The following is a 19,584-nucleotide window of genomic DNA, read 5'->3' as shown; positions in this document are numbered from 1 at the left end:
CAATGAGTTCCAGCAAAAGTATGCACATGTACAACCAAACCTCTATGGAACATGATCATCATCTCAGGAGGTTCCCCTGTGTCACTTCCAGTAAATCTCTGCTCCACACCACCCCAGAAAATCATTGTTCTGATTTTTTTCCCACCATAGCTTAGTTTTTCTTGTTCTAAAACTTCATATAAATGGAATCATACAAAAAGTGATCTTTTGTATAAGGCTTATTCCACTCAGCATATTATTTTTGAAATTCAAACATGTTTATGCATGCATTGCTACTTTGTTCTTTTTTGTTGCTGAATAAAAGAACTGTACAAATATATCACTGCACTTCTATTGGTGTACGCCTGACAGTTTCTGATTTTTTGGCTATAAACACATCTATTTTGACTGTGTACCTCTATCCATTTTCAATATATAACTTCATCATTTATTCAGTTCCATGGCTATCATTTTCAATTGATATCATTGATAATCTGATAACTATAAGAATTTTCCAAATGTTTTTAGTATTATCCTTTTATTTTTATCTCTTTGAGAAACTTGGAAAATTACTCTCACATGAGAAATAATTTCCTATAAATGTCATTTATGACATTTATTATAATAGTGTCATCTAATTTTAAAAGTCTTTTCATGGGAATGTATCTCAAACATGATAGATACTATTGAGTTGTTACTGTGCATCAGTAATTTAGATCACTTAAGGAGACCCCTGGTTATTTATTTATTCCATTTTAGAACCCATTTCCGTGCATTTGATAGCCTTTCAGATTTTCTAAATTACAGTCCAGAAAATGCTATTAAGATTGCTGTAAGCCAGATGTGGCTCAAGTGATTGGGCTCCTGTCTAACATATGGGAGGTCCTTCTTTTTCTATTGTTTCCATTTAACTCTTATAGTTTCTAAATTTCTGCCAAAGTTCCCATTTGTTCAGACATGTTGTCTGGCTTTTCCTCTGGACATTTTAACATTTCAGTCATAATTATTTAAAAATTCCTATCTGATAGTTCTAACTTTTATGTCCTTTTTGAGTATGTTTCTGTTGGTTTCTTTGTCTTTTCAATGTTTTGGTTTTGTTTTTTTTTTAATGTATCGTATTTGATCAAATGCCAGATATCATCTATACAACAACAGAAACTGAACTAAATGATACTTACTTCTGGAAATGGGCAAGCCTCTTCTTTTCTCAGGCCAGAGGTTTAAGCCTATGTAATCAGGAGTTTAGCTGGTTTGGGGTTTCAAATTCATCTAGCCCTGGGTTTGCACTTAGAATGAGGACTTGAGTTCTGGAGAGGGTTTCTCAGTGCTGGAGTTTCATCATTTCAACTGGTTGCTGAAATGCCCCTGCTGTAGAAAAGGATCTTTATGATAATAGACTAGTTTTGTTACTTTGGAACCTTGAGAGAAGCATTCCCTGAGACTGAATTTCTTCATTTGAAAAATAAATTTGTCTAGAACTCCTTTCCGCTTTTGTCTCATAGAACTTGAGAAAACTAAGCATGATAATGTATGTGAAACACTATGTAACTGTAGCTATTGATGATGGTGTTTATTATTGAAACTACATATTTTTTAAAGGATTCTCAACATTTCTTTATCCCATCAGAATACTTTTATTTTTATATTCTAGGCCTTTAATGATTGACCCTCAGGGTCAAGCCAATAAGTGGATCAAAAACTCCGAGAAAGAAAATCAACTTAGTGTTATTAAGCTATCAGATTCTGGCTACATGAGAACATTGGAAAACTGTATTCAGTTTGGGATTCCACTTCTATTGGAAAATGTTGGTGAAGAACTGGATCCATCTTTGGAGCCCTTACTACTTAGACAAACTTTTAAACAAGGTAGAATACAATATCAGTATAACTGAAAAATACTCTTTCTTCCATACTTAAATAATTAAAAGGTGATTGAATTGTCTTTTAGTTATGGAAGAAAAGTACTACATAGATCTAAAGTTAATGTTAAAATCTCAAAATGTCTTTGTGTAATTGTTATAGATGTCTGGAAATTTAGAACCAAGCTATCAGGAATGAACTTTGGTTAGGTTTCTAAAATCAGTACCTTGTCCTCTCTTCATTGCTTGAACCACTGCTATCTAGACTGTTGCTTTATAGAGATCTGAAGTTGAAACTAGCCTGAAATTCCTTTATCTTGTGACCACACAAGGCCCATTATTAAGAATAATGATGGTGAATGTGAGATAAAATTGACTTTAGATAAACATTGCTACCTTACATCCTTCTGCTTATGAAAATTTTAATTGTGTAAAATTTTAGTGCCTTTAATTAAAGCTTTAATCTTATACAAGTAATTTGGAGCCATGATTGGAAATTGATGGAGGAAGAAAACTCAAGAGGAATCTTGATTTATAAGACTCCATGACAACCAAAAAATGTTCTATACTAATCCAGAATCAGTTCTACTGTATAATTGCATCCTTGCCTTTGTGTCTGTGACTCTTGTCTTACCAGTTTTCTATTTCAAATTACCTTAGTACCCTTTGTTACCTAGGCAAGTCCTTACAAGCACATTGGGGGAGAGGTTGTATAACTTTGGCTTACTTATTATACACTTGTTTTCTGAAATATAGGTGGCATTGATTGCATCAGACTTGGTGAAGTCATTATTGAGTATTCCTTTGATTTCAAATTTTATATCACCACAAAACTGAGAAATCCACACTATATGCCAGAGCTGGCTACAAAGGTGTCTTTGCTTAATTTCATGATAACACCAGAAGGACTCGAAGATCAGTTGTTAGGTATTGTTGTTGCAAAGGAAAGGTATGTCTTTTCTTAGATGCTTCCAAATGGTCAAGAGAGGACTATTTGTAGTCCATTAATACTTCTATTGTGATTGTTTTGAAAATCTGCCAACTTTTGTATTTTATTATAAGTTAAATAATTACATATTCCTTTAAAATAACCAATCTATAATATGTTACAAGTAGATCATGTTATATTGAACGTTTAGTATGATTCAAATGACATGCCATGATTTCTGACTTCTGTCAGAGGATTTGAGACAGAAATTTTACCCCTAGGAATCTATGTTATGGACATAATCAGAAATGCAATCTAAGACTTATGTATGGGATGTTCATGAAATAAGAAAATGCTTAGGATAAGATGGAAAAAGCAAAATAAAAAACTATATACAGTATGAGTAATATTTTGTAAAAAAATTAATGAATGGATGGATAGCCATATGTACAGAAAAAAGAGAAAGAAAAAGAAAAAGATTGGGAAGGAATACACCAGAATGTTAATTTCTGGGTGGTAAGATTATGGGTAATTTTTCTTATTTTCTCATACTTTGTATAGTTTTCCATTACTAGCATCTGTTATTTTTTTATTTTATTGAGATATATTCACATACCATACAATCCATCCAAAATATACAACCAATGGCTTTTAGTTTAATCCTAGCTGTACATTTATCACCCCAATTTTAGAACATTTTCAATACTTCAAAAAGAAAAGCCCCATACCCCTTCACAGTCATCTCTCAATTCCTCTATCCTTCCCTAGCCCTATTAACCACTAATCTAATTCCATCTCTATAAATTATTTATATTTACATTTTATATAAATGGAATCAAACAATATGTCTGATTTCTTTCACTTAGCATAATTTTTTAAATTATTGTAATTTTTATAATATTAGGGAAGTTATAGGTTTACAGAAAAAGTCATATAGAAAAGTATAACATTCCATATACTTGCCCAGTTGTTGACACTTAGCATTAGTATGATAACTTTGTTATACTTGATGAAAGAATAATAAAATATTACTAACTATAGTCCCTAGTATACAGTAAGTATATTTTCCCATATACCACCTTATAACTAACACCTTGTTATAGTGTTGTACATTTGTCCTTTAAAAATTCTTATATTTGTACTATTAACCACAGTTCATCATTCACAACTGAATTCATTGTGTTATTCCATCCCATGTTTGTCTTCTGACTTTTCTTCTAGTAACATACACGACTCAAAATTTCCCCTTTCATCACATTTACAAACATAATTCAGCACTGTCAGTTACACTCACAATAATGTGCTACCATCACAACTGTCCATTTTTAAATATTTACAATCAACTTAAGTAGAAATTCTGCACAAATTAAGCGTCAGCACCCCATTCTCTATACACATTCTATCCCCTAGTAATCTATATTCTAAATTGTAACTCTATGAGTTTGCTTATTATTATTAGTTTATATCAGTGACAACATACAATATTTGTCTCCTTTTGTATCTGGCTTATTTCAGTCAACATAACGTCCTCAAATTTCATCCATGTTGTCGCATACATCAGGACTTCATTTCAGGACTTATTAGCCAAATAATATTCCATTTTATGTATATACCACATTTTCTTTATCCATTCATCAGTTGATGGACAATTGGGTTGTTTCCAACTTTGGCAATTGTGAATAATGGTGCTATAAACACGAGTGTACAGATTGTTTGCATCCCTACTTTCAGTTATTGCTGGCTCATGTGGTAGTTCTGTACTTAGCTTCCTGAAGAATTGCCAAACTATCTTCAGAGCAGCTGTATCATTCTACATTCCCAACAGCAGTAAGTGTTCCTACTTCTCCACATGCTCTCCAGCACTTGTAGTTTTCTATTTTTTTAAAAACAGTGCCCAGTAGGTGTGAAATGATAAATCATTGTGGTTTTGATTTGCATTTCCCTAATAGTGATGTTGAGCATCTTTTCATTTAAGCCATTTTTATTTTCTCTCTGGAAAAATGTCTATTCAAGTCTTTTGCCTGTTTCTTAATTGGGTTGCTTATCTTTTTATTGTTGACTTGCAGGGTTTCTTTATATATTGTGGATATTAAACCCTATAGGATGAGTGGTTTCCAAATATTTTCTCCCATTGAGTAGGCTGCTTTTTCAATCTTGACAAAGTCCTTTGATGCAAAAAAGTATTCACTTTGGAGGAGGTCCCATTTGTCTACTTTATCTTTCATTGCTTGTGCTTTTCATGTAAAATCAAAGAACCCACCACCTACAACCAGATCTTGAAAACTATTCCCTACATTTTCTTCTAGGAGTTGTATGATCCTGGCTCTTATATTTACATCTTTGGTCCATTTTGAGTTAATTTTTGTAGAAGGTGTGAGGTAGGGGTCCTCTTTTTCTTTTAGAAATGGCTATCCAATTCTCCCAGCAACATTTGTTGAAGAGACTATTCTGTCCCAGATGAGTGGACTTGCAGCCTGATCAAATATCAGTTGGTCAAAGATGTGAAGGTATATCTCTGAACTCTCAGTTTGATTCCACTGGTTTATATATCTATTGTTATACCACCATGCTGTTTTGACCACTGTAGCTTTGTAATATACTTTAAAGTCAGGAAGTGTGAGTCCTCCAACTTTGTTCTTTTTCAGGATGTTTTTGGTTATTTGGGGCTCCTTATCCTTCCAGATAATTTGATAATTGGCTTTTCTACTTCTCCAAAATAGGCTGTTAGAATATTTATTGGGATTGCATTGAAACTAAATCATTTTGGGTAGAATTGACATCTTAACAATATTTAGTTTTCCAATCCATGAACATGAATGCCCTTCCATTTATTTAGGTCTTCTTTGGTTTCTTTTAGCAATGCTATGTGATTTTCTGTGTACAAATCCTTTACATCCTTGATTAAATTTATTAGTAGATATTTGATTCTTTTAGTTGCTATTGTATATGGAATTTTTTCTTGATTTCTTCCTCAGATTGTTCATTCCTAGGCTATAGAAGCAATACTGATTTGTATGATTTGTATGTTGATCATGTATCCTGTCACTTTGCTGACTTAGCTCTAGTAGCATTGTAGATTTTGGGGGGCTTTCTATATATAGGATCATGTCATCAGCAATTAGTGAAAGTTTTACTTTTTCCTTTCTAATTTGGATGCCTTTTATTTCTTTTTTTTTTTTTTTTTCCTAACTGCTCTAGCTAGAGCTTCTAGCACAATATTGAGTAACTGAGGTGACAGTGGACATCCTTGTCTTATTCCTGATATTAGAGGGAAAACTTTCCATCTTTTCCCACTGAGTATGATGTTAGCTGTGGGTTTTTCATATATATTCTTTATCATGTTTAGGAAGTTTCCTTCTATTCCTACCTTTCAAAGTGTTTTTTTCAAGAAAGGATGCCAGATTTGTTAAATAACTTTTCTGTGTCAATGGAAATGATTGTGTAGATTTTTCTCTTTGTTCTGTTAATGTAATATATTGCATTAATTGATTTTCCTGTTTGAACCACCATTGCATACCTGGGATAAAACCCACTTGATTACAGTGTATCATTCTTTTGATAGGCTGTTGGATTCAATTTGCAAGTATTTTGTTGAGTATTTTTGCATCTATATTCGTTAGAGAAATTGCTGTGTAATTTTTTTTCTTGTAGTATCTTTATATGAGGGTGATGTTGGCCTCCTAGAATGAGCTAGAGAGTGTTCCCTCCTCTTCAATTTTTTGGAAGAGTTTGAGCAAGACTGGTATTAGATTTTCTTGGAATGTTTGGTAGAATTCACCTGCAAAGTCCTTTGGTCCTGGACTTTTGTTGCTTGATTTTAATGAATGATTTAATCTTTTTATTTGTAATTGGTCTGTTAAAGTCTACCATTTCTTCTAGAGTCAGTGTAGGTTGGTTGTGTGTTTCTAGGAATTTTTCCATTTCATATAAATTGTCTAATTTGTTGGCATACAGTTGTTCACAGTATCATTTCATGATATTTTTTATTTCTGTAATAATGCCTACCCTCTTATTTCTGATTTTATTTGTATATTCTCTCTTTTTTTCTTTGTCAGTCTAGCTAATGGTTTGCCAATTTTACTGATCTTCTCAAAGAAGCAACCTTTGGTTTTGTTAATTTTCCCTTGTTTTTTTTGTTTTCAGTTTCATTTATTTCTGCTCTGATCTTTGTTATTTCTTTCTTTCAGCTTGCTTTAGGATTAGCTAAATCCTAATCCTGGTTCTTTCTCTAGTTCCTCCAGGTGGACAGTTAAGTGTTTTATTTTAGCTCTTCTTTTTTTAATGTAGGCATGGAGGGCTATAAATTTCCCTCTCAAAACTGCCTTTCCTGAATCCCATAGGGTTTTTTTTTCTTTTTTTTTTTTTTTAGGTACTGGGGCAGGAATTGAACCCAAGACCTTGTATGTGGGAAGCTGGCACTCAACCACTGAGCCACATCAGCTCCCCTGAGTTGGCTTTTTCATTTGTTTGCTTGTTATTTGTTTTCCTGTTTTCAGGTGACACCCGGGATCCCCTGTAGAAAGCAGGTGCTCAAATGCTTGAGCCAGATGCACTCCTCCCATAGGTTTTCATATGTTGTGTTCATGTTTTCATTCATCTCAAGATATTTACTGAGTTCATTTGCAATTTCTTCTTTGACCCACTGATTAAGAGTATGTTGTTGCTTAACTTCCATGTATTTGTGAATTTTTCCATTCTCTGCTTATTATTGATTTCCAGCTTCATTCCATTATGGTGAAAGAAAGTGCTTTGTATAATTTCAAATTTTTAAAATTTATTGATATTTGTTTGTTGCCAACATGTGGTCTATCCTGGAGAATGATCTGCAAGCACTTGAGAAGATTATATATCCTTTGATTTGGGATGCAATGCTCTATATTTGTCAGTTTGATCTAGTTCATTTATATTATTCTCTGTTTCCTTGTTGACCCTCTGTCTAGATACTCTATCTATTGATGAGAGTGGTGTATTGACATCTCTAACTATTATTGCAGAGATGTAAATTTCTCCCTTTAATTTTGTTAGTGTTTGCCTCATGTATTTTGGAGTGTCCTGGTTAGGTGCATAAATATTTGATTGTTATCCCTTCTTGGTGGATTGCCCCTTATATTAATATATAGTGTCCTTCTTTGTTTCTTAAAACAGTGTTGCATTTAAAGTCTATGTTGTCTGATATTAGTATAGTGACCCCAGTTCTTTTTTTGGTTACTGTTTGTGTGGAATATCTTTTTCCAGCCTTTCACTTTCAACCTATTTGTGTCTTCAAATCTAAGGTGAATCTCTTGCAGAGAGCATATATTTGGATCACAGTTTTTTATCCATTCTGACAACCTGTGTCTTTTGATTGGGGAGTTTAATCCATTAACTTCAATGTTGTTACTATAAAGGCAGTACTTAATTCAACCATTTTATCTGAGAGTGGGAGAGGAATGCTTTCGGCCATGCAAAGCAAGCTACTCATAGTTATTGACCAGAGTTTCTCAGCCTCTTCCTCTTGTTCTTCCATGGATGCTGTATAATGCAAACAGTTGTTTGCGGCAGTTCCTGCTTGTCCACTACTAGTTTTGGAGGACGAGTGAGTCCTAGAGTTCCCTACTCCACCATCTTCCCCGAAGTACATGTGTAATTTTTTAAATGAAAAAAAAATTATGATACTTAGAAAAGGCAACTAGGAAAGAATTGCTCCACAAAAGACATCTTTGATTCAACTTGAACCTTAATATAACATTACCAAATGGCCTTTTAAGTGAAATCACATTATAAATGAGAATATGAAACATTGTACTTTTGTTACTTACAAAATTTAAATCCTACCTGTAAAATATCCAAAACAGAACCACAGTGTAACATATTCAATAATATGGTGGATTTTGTTATTTTGAAGTTTCGGTTCTAATTTTGCTTTTTACCTGAAGAGCCAGCTGTATGATCAATCCTCCTTTCTATGTCTGCTATTGTCAAAAAGATGGTGAAAATGAAACTGAGTGATGAAAAACCAGGGAATAGATAAGAATTTTCATACTGAGTTTCTTCTCCAGTTCTTACTTTCAGATAACTGGCTAAGTCATAGGATAAACCTAACATATCCTTAAACTTACTGTTGTATATGCTATCACATTTATCATGTATACAATTAATACATTTTTGCTTAAATGTCTCTTATTGCTGTTATATGTATGAGGTAGGTTTTCCTTGTGTTAGAATAAAGAGATTTAAACACCTTGGTTTATGTTACATCTGCAAAATTATTTAAATTTCTACAAAATTATGATACATAATATTTAGACATGCATTCAGATAAAACACTACAAATTTTGATTAAATGTTTCTATTTTTTAGACCGGAATTAGAAGAGGAACGAAATGCACTTATTCTTCAATCTGCAGCTAATAAGAAACAACTAAAAGATATAGAGAGAAGAATTTTAGAGACACTATCATCCTCAGAAGGGAACATTTTAGAAGATGAAAGTGCAATTAAAGTCTTAGACTCTGCTAAAATTATGTCCAATGAGATAACAAAGAAACAACAGGTAAAAAAAGAATGCTAGAAATCTTTTGATTCTTAAAATTCTAAATTGCTTCTCATTCCTGAGGAAAGTGTTCTATTTGGCTTCTGAAAAAGAGAAAGAATTGATAAAATACCAAAACATAGAAACTAACTTTAAACTCAAAAAAATATCTTACTGTCCACTTACTCAAAACCTGGTCCAATCTATATGGTACCTATACACAGAAGAAATAAATTTAGAAAGAAAACATTTAAAATATATTTATTATTATTGACTACATAAGGCAGGCTAATAAGGTTCACTCCAGTTTACTTTACTCTTCACCTAAAATTTGAGTTTGAGAACTTGGCTTACCTCTGTTTCTGGTTGAAGCTTGAGGTATGTGGATGTAGTTGCTGGTTAGTTGGACAGTAAGTCACTCTAAGTACAAATAGGGATGTTTTTCTGACATTGCCTTGTCATTTGTTTGTCAGGAAGAGAGATAGGAAAGTTGAAGGTAGCAAGTAGAGGAAGGGAGGCAAGTAATCTATAGCTAATAATGCATTTATTGCAAGTTCCTCTTATACAACCAAAAGGTTTTTTTTTTTTAAAGATTTATTTATTTATTTATTATTTAATTCCCCCCCCTCACCCGGTTGTCTGTTCTCTGTGTCTGTTTGCTGCATCTTGTTTCTTTTGTCTGCTTCTGTTGTCGTCAGCGGCATGGGAAGTGTGGGCGGTGCCATTCCTGGGCAGGCTGCACTTTCTTTCGCGCTGGGCGGCTCTCCTTACGGGGCGCACTCCTTGCGTGTGGGGCTTCCCTACGCGGGGGACACCCCTGCATGGCAGGGCACTCCTTGCACGCATCAGCACTGCGTGTGGGCCAGGTCCACACAGGTCAAGGAGGCCCGGGGTTTGAACCGCGGACCTCCCATGTGGTAGACGGACGCCCTAACCACTGGGCCAAGTCCATTTCCCCCAAAAGGTATTTTTGACATTGTATCTATTTTAAAGAATCCTACACTTTTATGGGTGTAAGAGACCTTAGCTGTCAGTCATCTTTTGCATTTCATAACTTAGAAAACTATGGCCCAGAAAAGTTAAGTGAGGCCCCAAGTTCACGCAATTAAATTATATTATATTATATTATATTATATTGCACAATGATTTCTGTGGGTTAACTTTATTAGTTTAAACCTCTTTCAGTTCTCCTTGGCCCACCCATTGAAGGCACTCTTTAACATTGGGATAATTAAAGTATAAAAGAATAGAAATTGTACCAATCTCTCAGCATCTTTCCACCACCCCTCAAATCATCCATCCCTTATCTGCTCCAGAAAACTCAGAATATTTAGACAGCCTTTCCCTTGGGATAAGTTTGGCTTTGCATAACATTAAGGTAACAGCTCCTCCTAGTCAGGTGTACTATTTTTATTTTTATTTTATCAAGGGAGAGCCAGAAGAGTAGCGTTTAGAGTAATATCCTATGGCAGCCCCCAATCTTGAACCATGACTGAGATACTCTATAGGGCCCCCTATATTAGTCAGGGTTCTCTAGGGAAACAGAATCAACAAGAGATATCTGTCAATAGTATGCAATTTTGTAAGAGTCTTTCACACAGCCATGAGGATGTACAGCTCTAGGTTCCACAGACAGGCTGCAGCCAGGGGCTCCAGTGACAGTCCAGTGAAGGTTCTTGTCGCGTTCTGGGAGACATTGGCTGTCCAAAGAAGAGCTGGGAAATTCTGTCACTTCCCCTTTTAAGGCATTCAACTGATTGGGTTAAGTGTCACTCATTGCTGATAGCAATCGCCCTGATTGATGTAATTGTAATCAGCTATCTATGATTTACCACTACAGTAAAGTCAATGGTGACTAAAGTCCATAAATGCCCTTGTATTACAGTTAGCCCAGTGCTTGCTTGACCAAACAATTGGGCACAATTACCTGGCCAAGTTGACACAATAGCCTAACCATCACATCCCCCTTTACAATTCCTATCCAGAGCAGAATCAGCTTCTCAAATTATGTCCTCACCAAACTTTTTTCAATGGGCAGGGAGGAAATCAAACACTCATCACCAATTTAATTCCCTATTAAGACAGAAAAAGAAATGTAAATATAAATATTTCATGAATCAAGTATTTTATCTTAGAAATCAAAATTTAGTAAATCATAATCTCTTTCTCCCTGGGGCCCGTCAATTATTACAATCTTGGTTTTTAATTCATTGTATATCTTGATCCAAAACATACTTAGTATCTATACCACACTTCATGTACCTACCCAAAGTGAGAAAAAACATCTTCAGAAGGAGGTTACCCTACATCATTAAAACCTGTTTGGGGGGCGGGGCAAGATGGTGGCTGAGTGAGCATACCTGATAATATCTCCTGCAAAGAAGCGGTTGGGCAGCGTTGGAGGTTCTGCGGGACCAGGCTGTTTCAGGATTTTTGCAGGGCAGGAGGTGTCTGGACATCGATTTGGTGGGAAAGTAACAGAGAAAACTCGTCTATAAAATATAATTGAGACTCTATTACACGGAGGTCAGGGCTACGCGCTGGACACTCCCTCCTGGGGTGGGCGGAGCTGCGGCACCGGCGCTGCGGCGGCGATATCTGGAGGCTCTGCAGTACTGGGGAATTCATAAGCCCTGAGTGGCCTATTGGGGGGTTAAAAGGACAGGGGGCCTTTGTAGACCGATTTGGGGAAACAAACGGGAGTTTTATTGCAAAGCAGGGGAATTTTTGATTGCGGACACAAACAATAGCGCTTCCGCCTAGAGCCCCGCCCCACCCAAGCCCGGCTGCCGATCTGCAGTGGACTTAAATTGATAGCAATAAAGAGACGCCACCAGGGTTTGGCAGGGTGGGAGACGTCTGGAAGCCGATTAGGGGAATATTTTGCGAAGCGTGGGAAATTCAGTTTTGGACTCTGTTATCAGCGTTTCCGGCTGGAGCCCCACCCCCGGGCCTGGCTATTGATCTGCGTCATTAAATTGGCTGCAGTGTAGAGGTGCCCGCAGGTGGCCGTTCCAGGGGCTTACAGGGTGGGAGGGGTCCTGAAGTCGAATTGGTGATACATCCACAGAATAGACCCCAGTGAGTGAGTGAATTGTGGGGTTCAGACCCACAGGATAGAGTTTGCGGATGTGATCTCACCCATAGGGCTGGCACCCAGCTACAGGGATCCCTGAAGGCTGTGATGCACTGTGGTACTCCCAGACTCCCTGTTAACCGGACTTGAGGTTGCCAGGTCTGAGTCCCCTAAACCCTGGTGGCCCACACCCCAGAGACTCACACCTCTTGAGTCTTCAATATCTCAGACTTTCCATCCCTGAATCCATCACGCCCTGAGGTCCATCTGAGGTCCTTGAATGTCCTAGCCCTCAACGTTTGCATTTTTTCTTTTTTGTTTTTTTTTTATTTTTATTTTATCTTATTTTTAATTTTCTTTTTAATGTCCTGATTGCTAACATTGCATTATCTCCTACTCTTTTCTCCCAGCGAATCCCCCAAAGTCTTTTTTTTTTTCAGTTATTTAGTGTTTTTTCTGTTGTTGTTGTTGCTGTTGAGGTTGGTGTATATCTTTTTTTTCTTTTCCCTACCTGTTCCCCACCCTTTACCAACCCCCTTTTTCTTTCTTCCTTTTTTCTCTTTTTGTTTTTTGTTGTTTTTTTTTTTTGTTTGTTTTTTTCTCTCTCTTGTCCCTCATTTTCTTCTTATTTTATTTTATCTTAATTATACAATAGGTGCTGCAGGGAACACCTCACATTTGCTGGGTTTCCTCATCCTCCACTGCCTCATTTCTGTGTGAACTGATTTTGGCTACCTATACTATCCCCTTTCCCCTATATCTTGATATCCTCCAGCATCTACTGTCTCTCCTATTTCCACCTCCCTTTCTTTGATCCATGAAGTGTCTAACTCTTAATTTCTAATACCTTTGATTTGTTTTCTGTCTGTTATCCACTCTTGAAACTATTGCCTTTCTTTTCTCTTTCCCTCTCTCACGAAAATACTAGCTTTTTAATTCATACCATATTCCTCCCATATTCAGTCAACTACCTCATTATAGGTACTATACCTACTGCTATAACTCTACACAACTTACATGAATCTAACATCCATCCTCCCAGATCTTATATTGTTGCTCTGTTAACATTTATCACCAATACTACTTTATACTTTTTCCTTGCTTACACAATTGCCTTTCCCTGGTCCTAATACTTTCCTTTAAAGTGAACTCAACCAGCAATAAGAAATTAGAATAAGAAGAACAAAGTGACAAGGAGAAGATATAACACTTAACACAAAAACAACAGCTAATTAATCCCCAAGACTAGACAAAGAAGCTAAGGAACTGATTAAACCTGTCAAGATAAAATGATGACCAGACAGCAATAAAAATCTACAAACCAAACCAGTAATCAGGAAAACATGGCTGAATCCAATGAACAAACTAAAAATCAGGAAGGGGAGCAGAACTTCGCACAAGTAATGAAAGATCTCAGAACATTTCTCACTGACAAATTGAATGAAGTAAAGGAAGAGGTTAACAACATGAAGACAACACTTGGAGGGGAAATTGCAGACATATGCAAAAAGATAACAGATATGATGGGAATGAACACCACAGTTCAAGAAATCAAAAATACACTTGCTGCAAATATCAGCAGACTAGAAGAGGCAGAGCAGAGAAATAGTGATGTGGAAGACAGTACATCAGAAATCAGATAGTAGAATTGGTCGATAAAAAGATAGAAAAAATCCAACTAGGACTTAGGGACCTGAATGATAATGCAAAATGCTCAAACATATGTATTATAGGCATTCCAGAAGAAGAAGAGAAGGGAAAGGGGTCAGAAGGAGTGTTGCAGGAAATAATGGCTGAAAACTTCCCAAATCTACTGAAAGAGACAGATGTACATATCCAAGAAGCACAGCACACCCCAATAGTCATAAACCCCAACAGGCCCACCCAAAGACATATACTTGTCAAATTGTCCAACACTCAAGACAAAGAGAAAATTCTAAAAGCAGCAAGAGAAAAGAAAACCATCACATACAAGGGAAGCTCCATAAGATTAAGTGCTGATTTCTCATCTGAAACCATGGAGGCAAGAAGGCAGTGGTATGATATAGTCAAGGTACTAAAGGAAAAAAATTTCCAACCAAGAATACTCTATCCAGCTAAACTAGCATTCAAAAATGATGGAGAGTTCAAAATATTCACAGATAAACAGAAACTGAAAGAGTATGTCAACAAGAAACCTTCCCTTCAAGAAATTCTAAAGGGAGTTCTGCAGGAAGAAAGGAAAAAACAGGACAGGCAGAGTTGGAGGAGAGTGTAAGAGCAACAAAAAAGACAAAAAGAGAAGGGAAAGAAAAAAAAAAAGCACACCAAATATGACAAACACAAGTCCAATCAAAATATGGCTAACACAAATAATTCCTTGAAAGTAATAACACTGAATGTCAAAGGATTAAACTCACCTATCAAAAGATTCAGACTGGGACATTGGATAAGGAAATATGACCCATCTATATGCTATCTACAAGAGACACATCTTAGATCCAGAGACTCATGGAGGTTGAAAGTGAATGGTTGGAAAACAATCATATAAGCAAACAATAACCAAAAAAAGGCAGGAGTAGCTATATTAATATCAGACAAAATAGACTTTAAATGTGAAACAATTGTGAGAGAAAAAGAAGAATACTACATTTTAGTAAAAGGGACAATCTGTCAAGACGATCGAACAATCATAAATATTTATGCTCCTAACAAGGGCACCTCTAAATACGTGAGGCAAATGCTGGAAAAACTAAGTGAAAGAATAGATGCATCTGCAATTATAGTGGGGGATTTTAATACACCACTGTCAACTCTGGACAGAACATCTCAAAAGAGAATCACTAAAGAAACAAAACATTTGAACAGTATATTAGAGGAGCTGGATCTAATAGACATATATAGATCATTACACCCAAACACAGCAGGATATACATTTTTCTCAAGCGCACATGGATCATTCTCCAAGATAGACCATATGCTAGGCCACAAAGAAAGGCTTAATGAATTCGGAAAGATTGAAATCATACAAAATAATATCTCTGACCACAGTGGAGTCAAGCTGGAAATTTGCAAGGGTCAGAGACCCAGATTTCACACCATGATTTGGAAATTAAACAGCACACTCTTAGAAAAACAGTAGGTCAGAGAGGAAATCTCAAAAGAAATCAATGACTACCTTGAAACAAATGATAATGATAGCACAACATACCAAAATTTATGGGATGCAGCAAAAGCAGTACTGAGAGGGAAATTTATAGCCATAAATTCATATATCAAAAAAGAAGAAAGAGCAAATTTGAAGAACTAACTGCACAGTTGGAGGAATTAGAAAAAAAACAACAAAATAATCCAACAGGAAGAAGAAGGAAGGAAATAACAAAGATAAGAGCAGAACTAAATGAAATAGAAAATAAGAAAGCACTTGAAAAGATAAACAAGACCAAGAGCTGGTTTTTTGAGAAGATCAACAAAATTGACAAACCTTTAACAAGACTAACAAAGAAAAAAAGAGAGAAGATGCAAATACACAAAATAAGAAATGAGAAAGGAGATATCACCACTGACCCCACAGAAATAAAGACTATCATAAGAGGATACTTTGAAAAACTATATTCCAACAAGAATGACAATTCAGAGGAAATGGACAAATTCCTAGAAACACATAAGCAGCCCATATTGACGAAAGAAGAAATTGATGATCTCAACAAACCAATCACAAGTAAAGAGATAGAATCAGTCATTAAAAACCTCCCAACTAAGAAGAGCCCAGGGCCAGATGGCGTCACAGAATGAATTCAAAACATTCCGGAAAGAACTAACACCAATCCTGCTGAAACTCTTCCAAAAAACCGAAACAGAAGGAACATTGCCTAATTCCTTCTATGATGCCAACATTACCCTAGTGCCAAAGCCAAACAAAGACACCACAAGAAAGGAAAATTACAGACCAATTTCTCTAATGAACCTAGATGCAAGAATACTTAACAAAATACTTGCTAATCGTATTCAACAACACATTAAATGAATTATACACCACGACCAAGTGGGATTCATTCCAGGTATGCAAGGATGGTTCAACATAAGAAAATCAATCAATGTAATACACCATATAAAGAGATTGAAGGAAAAAAATCACATGATTATATCTATAGATGCAGAAAAAGCATTTGACAAAATACAGCACCCTTTCTTGATAAAAACACTCCAAAAGATCAGAATACAAGGAAATTTTTTGAACACGATAAAAAGAATATGTGAAAAACCTACAGCCAACATTGTTTACAATGGAGAAACCCTAAAATCCTTCCCTCTAAAGTCAGGAACAGGACAAGGATGCCCATTGTCTCCCCTTCTATTTAACATTGTCTTAGAAGTACTTGTTCGAGCACTGAGGCAAGAACCAGATATAAAAGGCATTCAAATTGGAAAGGAAGAAGTCAAAATTTCATTATTTGCAGATGACATGATCCTATACATAGAAAACCCTGAGAGATCTACAAAAAAAGCTTCTAGAACTCATAAATGAGTTTAGTAAAGTCGCAGGTTATAAGATCAATGCGCAAAAATCAGTAACATTTCTGTACACCAATAATGAGCAAGATCAGGAGGAAATCAAGAAACAAATACCATTTACAATAGTAAATTAAAAAATCAAATATTTAGGAATAAATTTAACTAAAGATGTAAAAAACTTATACACTGAGAAGTATACAAGACTGTTCAAGGAAATCAAAGAAGACCTAAATAAATGGAAGAATATTTCTTGTTCATGGATAGGAAGACTAAATATTATTAAGATGTCTATCCTACCAAAACTGATATACACATTCAATGCAATCCAAGTAAAAATCAACACAGCCTTCTTTAAGGAACTAGAAAAACTAACTATGAAATTTATTTGGAAAGGAAAGAGGCCCCGAATAGCCAAAGACATATTGAAAAAGAAAAACGAAATTGGAGGAATCACACTACCTGACTTCAAAACATACTACAAAGCTACAGTAGTGAAAACAGCATGATATTGGCATAAGGAGAGACACACAGACCAATGGAATCAAATTGAAAGTTCTGATATAGAATCTCATATATATAGCCATATAATATTCGATAAAGTCACCAAACCCTCTCAACTGGGAGAGAATGGCCTATTCAACAAATGGTGCCTGGAGAACTGGATATCCATATGTAGAAGAATGAAAGAGGATTACCATCTCACACCTTATACAAAGATCAACTCAAGATGGATCAAAGACCTAAATATAAGAGCCAAGACCATAAAGACCTTGGAAAGCAGTGTAGGGAAACATCTACAGGACCTTGTAATAGGAAATGGCTTCATGAATATCACACCAAAAGCATGAGCAGCAAAAGAACTAATAGATAAATGGGACTTCCTCAAAATTAAAGCCTTCTGCACCTCAAAGGAGTTTCTCAAGAAAGTAAAAAGGGAACCCACACAATGGGAGAAAATATTTGGCAACCATATATCTGATAAGAGATTTATAACTTGCATGTATAAAGAACTCATATATATTGAAAATAAAAAGATAACCCATTTTAAAAATGGGAAAAAGATTTAAACAGACACTTCTCCAAAGAAGAATTACAACTGGCTAAAAAGCACATGAAAAAATGCTCCAAATCTCTAGCTATCAGGGAAATGCAAATCAAAACTACAATGAGATACCATCTTACTCCCATAAGATTGGCAGCTATGAAAAAAACAGAAGAATACAAATGCTGGAGAGGATGTGAAGAAATGGGAACACTCATCCACTGCTGGTGGGAATGCAGAAGGATCCAACCATTCTGGAGGACAGTTTGGCGGTTTCTCAAAAAACTAACCATAGATTTGCCATATGACCCAGCAATATCACTGAAAACAAGGACACAAACCAATATATGTACACCAATGTTCATAGCAGCATTGTTTACTATTGCCAAAAGTTGGAATCAACCCAAATGCCCATTAACAGATGAGTGGATCAATAAAATGTGGTATATACATACAATGGAATACTGCTCGGCTATAAGAACAAATACACAACAAACACACATGATAACATGGATGAATCTTGAGAACCTTATGCTGAGTGAAGCAACCCAGGCATTGAAGGACAAATACTACATGACCTCAGTGATATGAAATAAGCAAGCTGCCTCAGAGAGCTAGAGACTGGAAGATAGGCTTACAGGAAATCGGGGGGTGGAGGAAGGATGTGAGCCGACGTCTGCAGGGGTGGAATCTATGATGAGCTGGTGGTAAGTGTGAGCACAAAGAAGAGATAAAATGGGGGCAAGGGGTTGCCTTTGGGTGGGGCTTTGCGGGTTTGAGGGGGGCTGGGGATGGGTGGATGGGTAATAGTGCCCAAAAAATTGGGGGGAGGGAGGGGCAACATACAAACATAGGAGAGTGTCAGGTGTTGGTTGAGAGTAAAATGCTGAGAAAAACGTATCAAAATATAATTAAGAAGGTTACCTGTTTAGGATGCTCAGAGGGGATGGTCTGACATGGGACGGACTGGGGAATGTCTGAATGCTCATTTTGCCAGGGTGGGTTGTACCATTGGATAGAGACCCAAGTAGTGAGAGTGGGGGTGGACCAACATCCTGGGGAGGACTAATGCCATCAAAAAGAGGGAACTGTATCTATCGAGAGAAAGCATGGCTCCCAGGGCATTAGGGCAGTTGAGCAAGTCAGGCCCTGAACACTGTTGCAAGTATCTCTGGATGTGACTCCTCGGAAAATGGAGATTGGCTGTCACTGTGGGCCCCAAGGCGAGGGGAAAATGGAAGTTGAATGGATGGAACCAAGGTAAATGTGGGGGCAGGTGAGGAGTTTCACAAGAGTACACAAGGATGGATATAAAACATGTAATATTACACCAAAAACATATAGGGGACAACAGACTAATAATGTAAACCATAATGTAAAACATAGGATAACTAAAAATTTAGAAAACTGTATATCCGAAAATATGGACCACAATGTAAGCACAGATGTCACCTTGTTTGAAAGCTATTGTCTCAGAGTCTGTACATCAGTTTAAGTAAATATGATATGAATAAGTTATAAGAATATCGCGGTGGAAGGGAAAAGGTTTTATGGTGGATGTGTGGGAGTACTGTATATTGTATATATGAGTTACTGTGATCTAAGGCTCTTGTGAAGAGAAGCTCAATAATTAGGAAAAAAGAAAAGAAAAAGATAGGATGTAGAATTTTTCCAAATCAATACGTATTCTATATC

General features: G+C 36.1%; 1 protein-coding gene across 1 annotated transcript in view; it reads left to right on the top strand.

Annotated features, from left to right (window-relative positions):
* DNAH12 (dynein axonemal heavy chain 12) overlaps positions 1-19,584 on the top strand; it is a 377,830-nt gene that overhangs the window by 287,356 nt on the left and 70,890 nt on the right. The window contains exons 56-58 of the mRNA XM_058288139.1: positions 1,631-1,845; positions 2,595-2,787; positions 9,106-9,298. Of these exons, the coding sequence (XP_058144122.1) occupies positions 1,631-1,845; positions 2,595-2,787; positions 9,106-9,298 (601 nt within the window). The remainder of the gene's footprint in view (positions 1-1,630; positions 1,846-2,594; positions 2,788-9,105; positions 9,299-19,584) is intronic.

Source organism: Dasypus novemcinctus, chromosome 26 (genome assembly GCF_030445035.2).
Source record: "Dasypus novemcinctus isolate mDasNov1 chromosome 26, mDasNov1.1.hap2, whole genome shotgun sequence".
Classification (NCBI taxonomy): domain Eukaryota; kingdom Metazoa; phylum Chordata; class Mammalia; order Cingulata; family Dasypodidae; genus Dasypus; species Dasypus novemcinctus.
The sequence above is the reverse complement of the archived record's forward strand: the minus strand, read 5'-3'. Positions and strand labels throughout refer to the sequence as shown.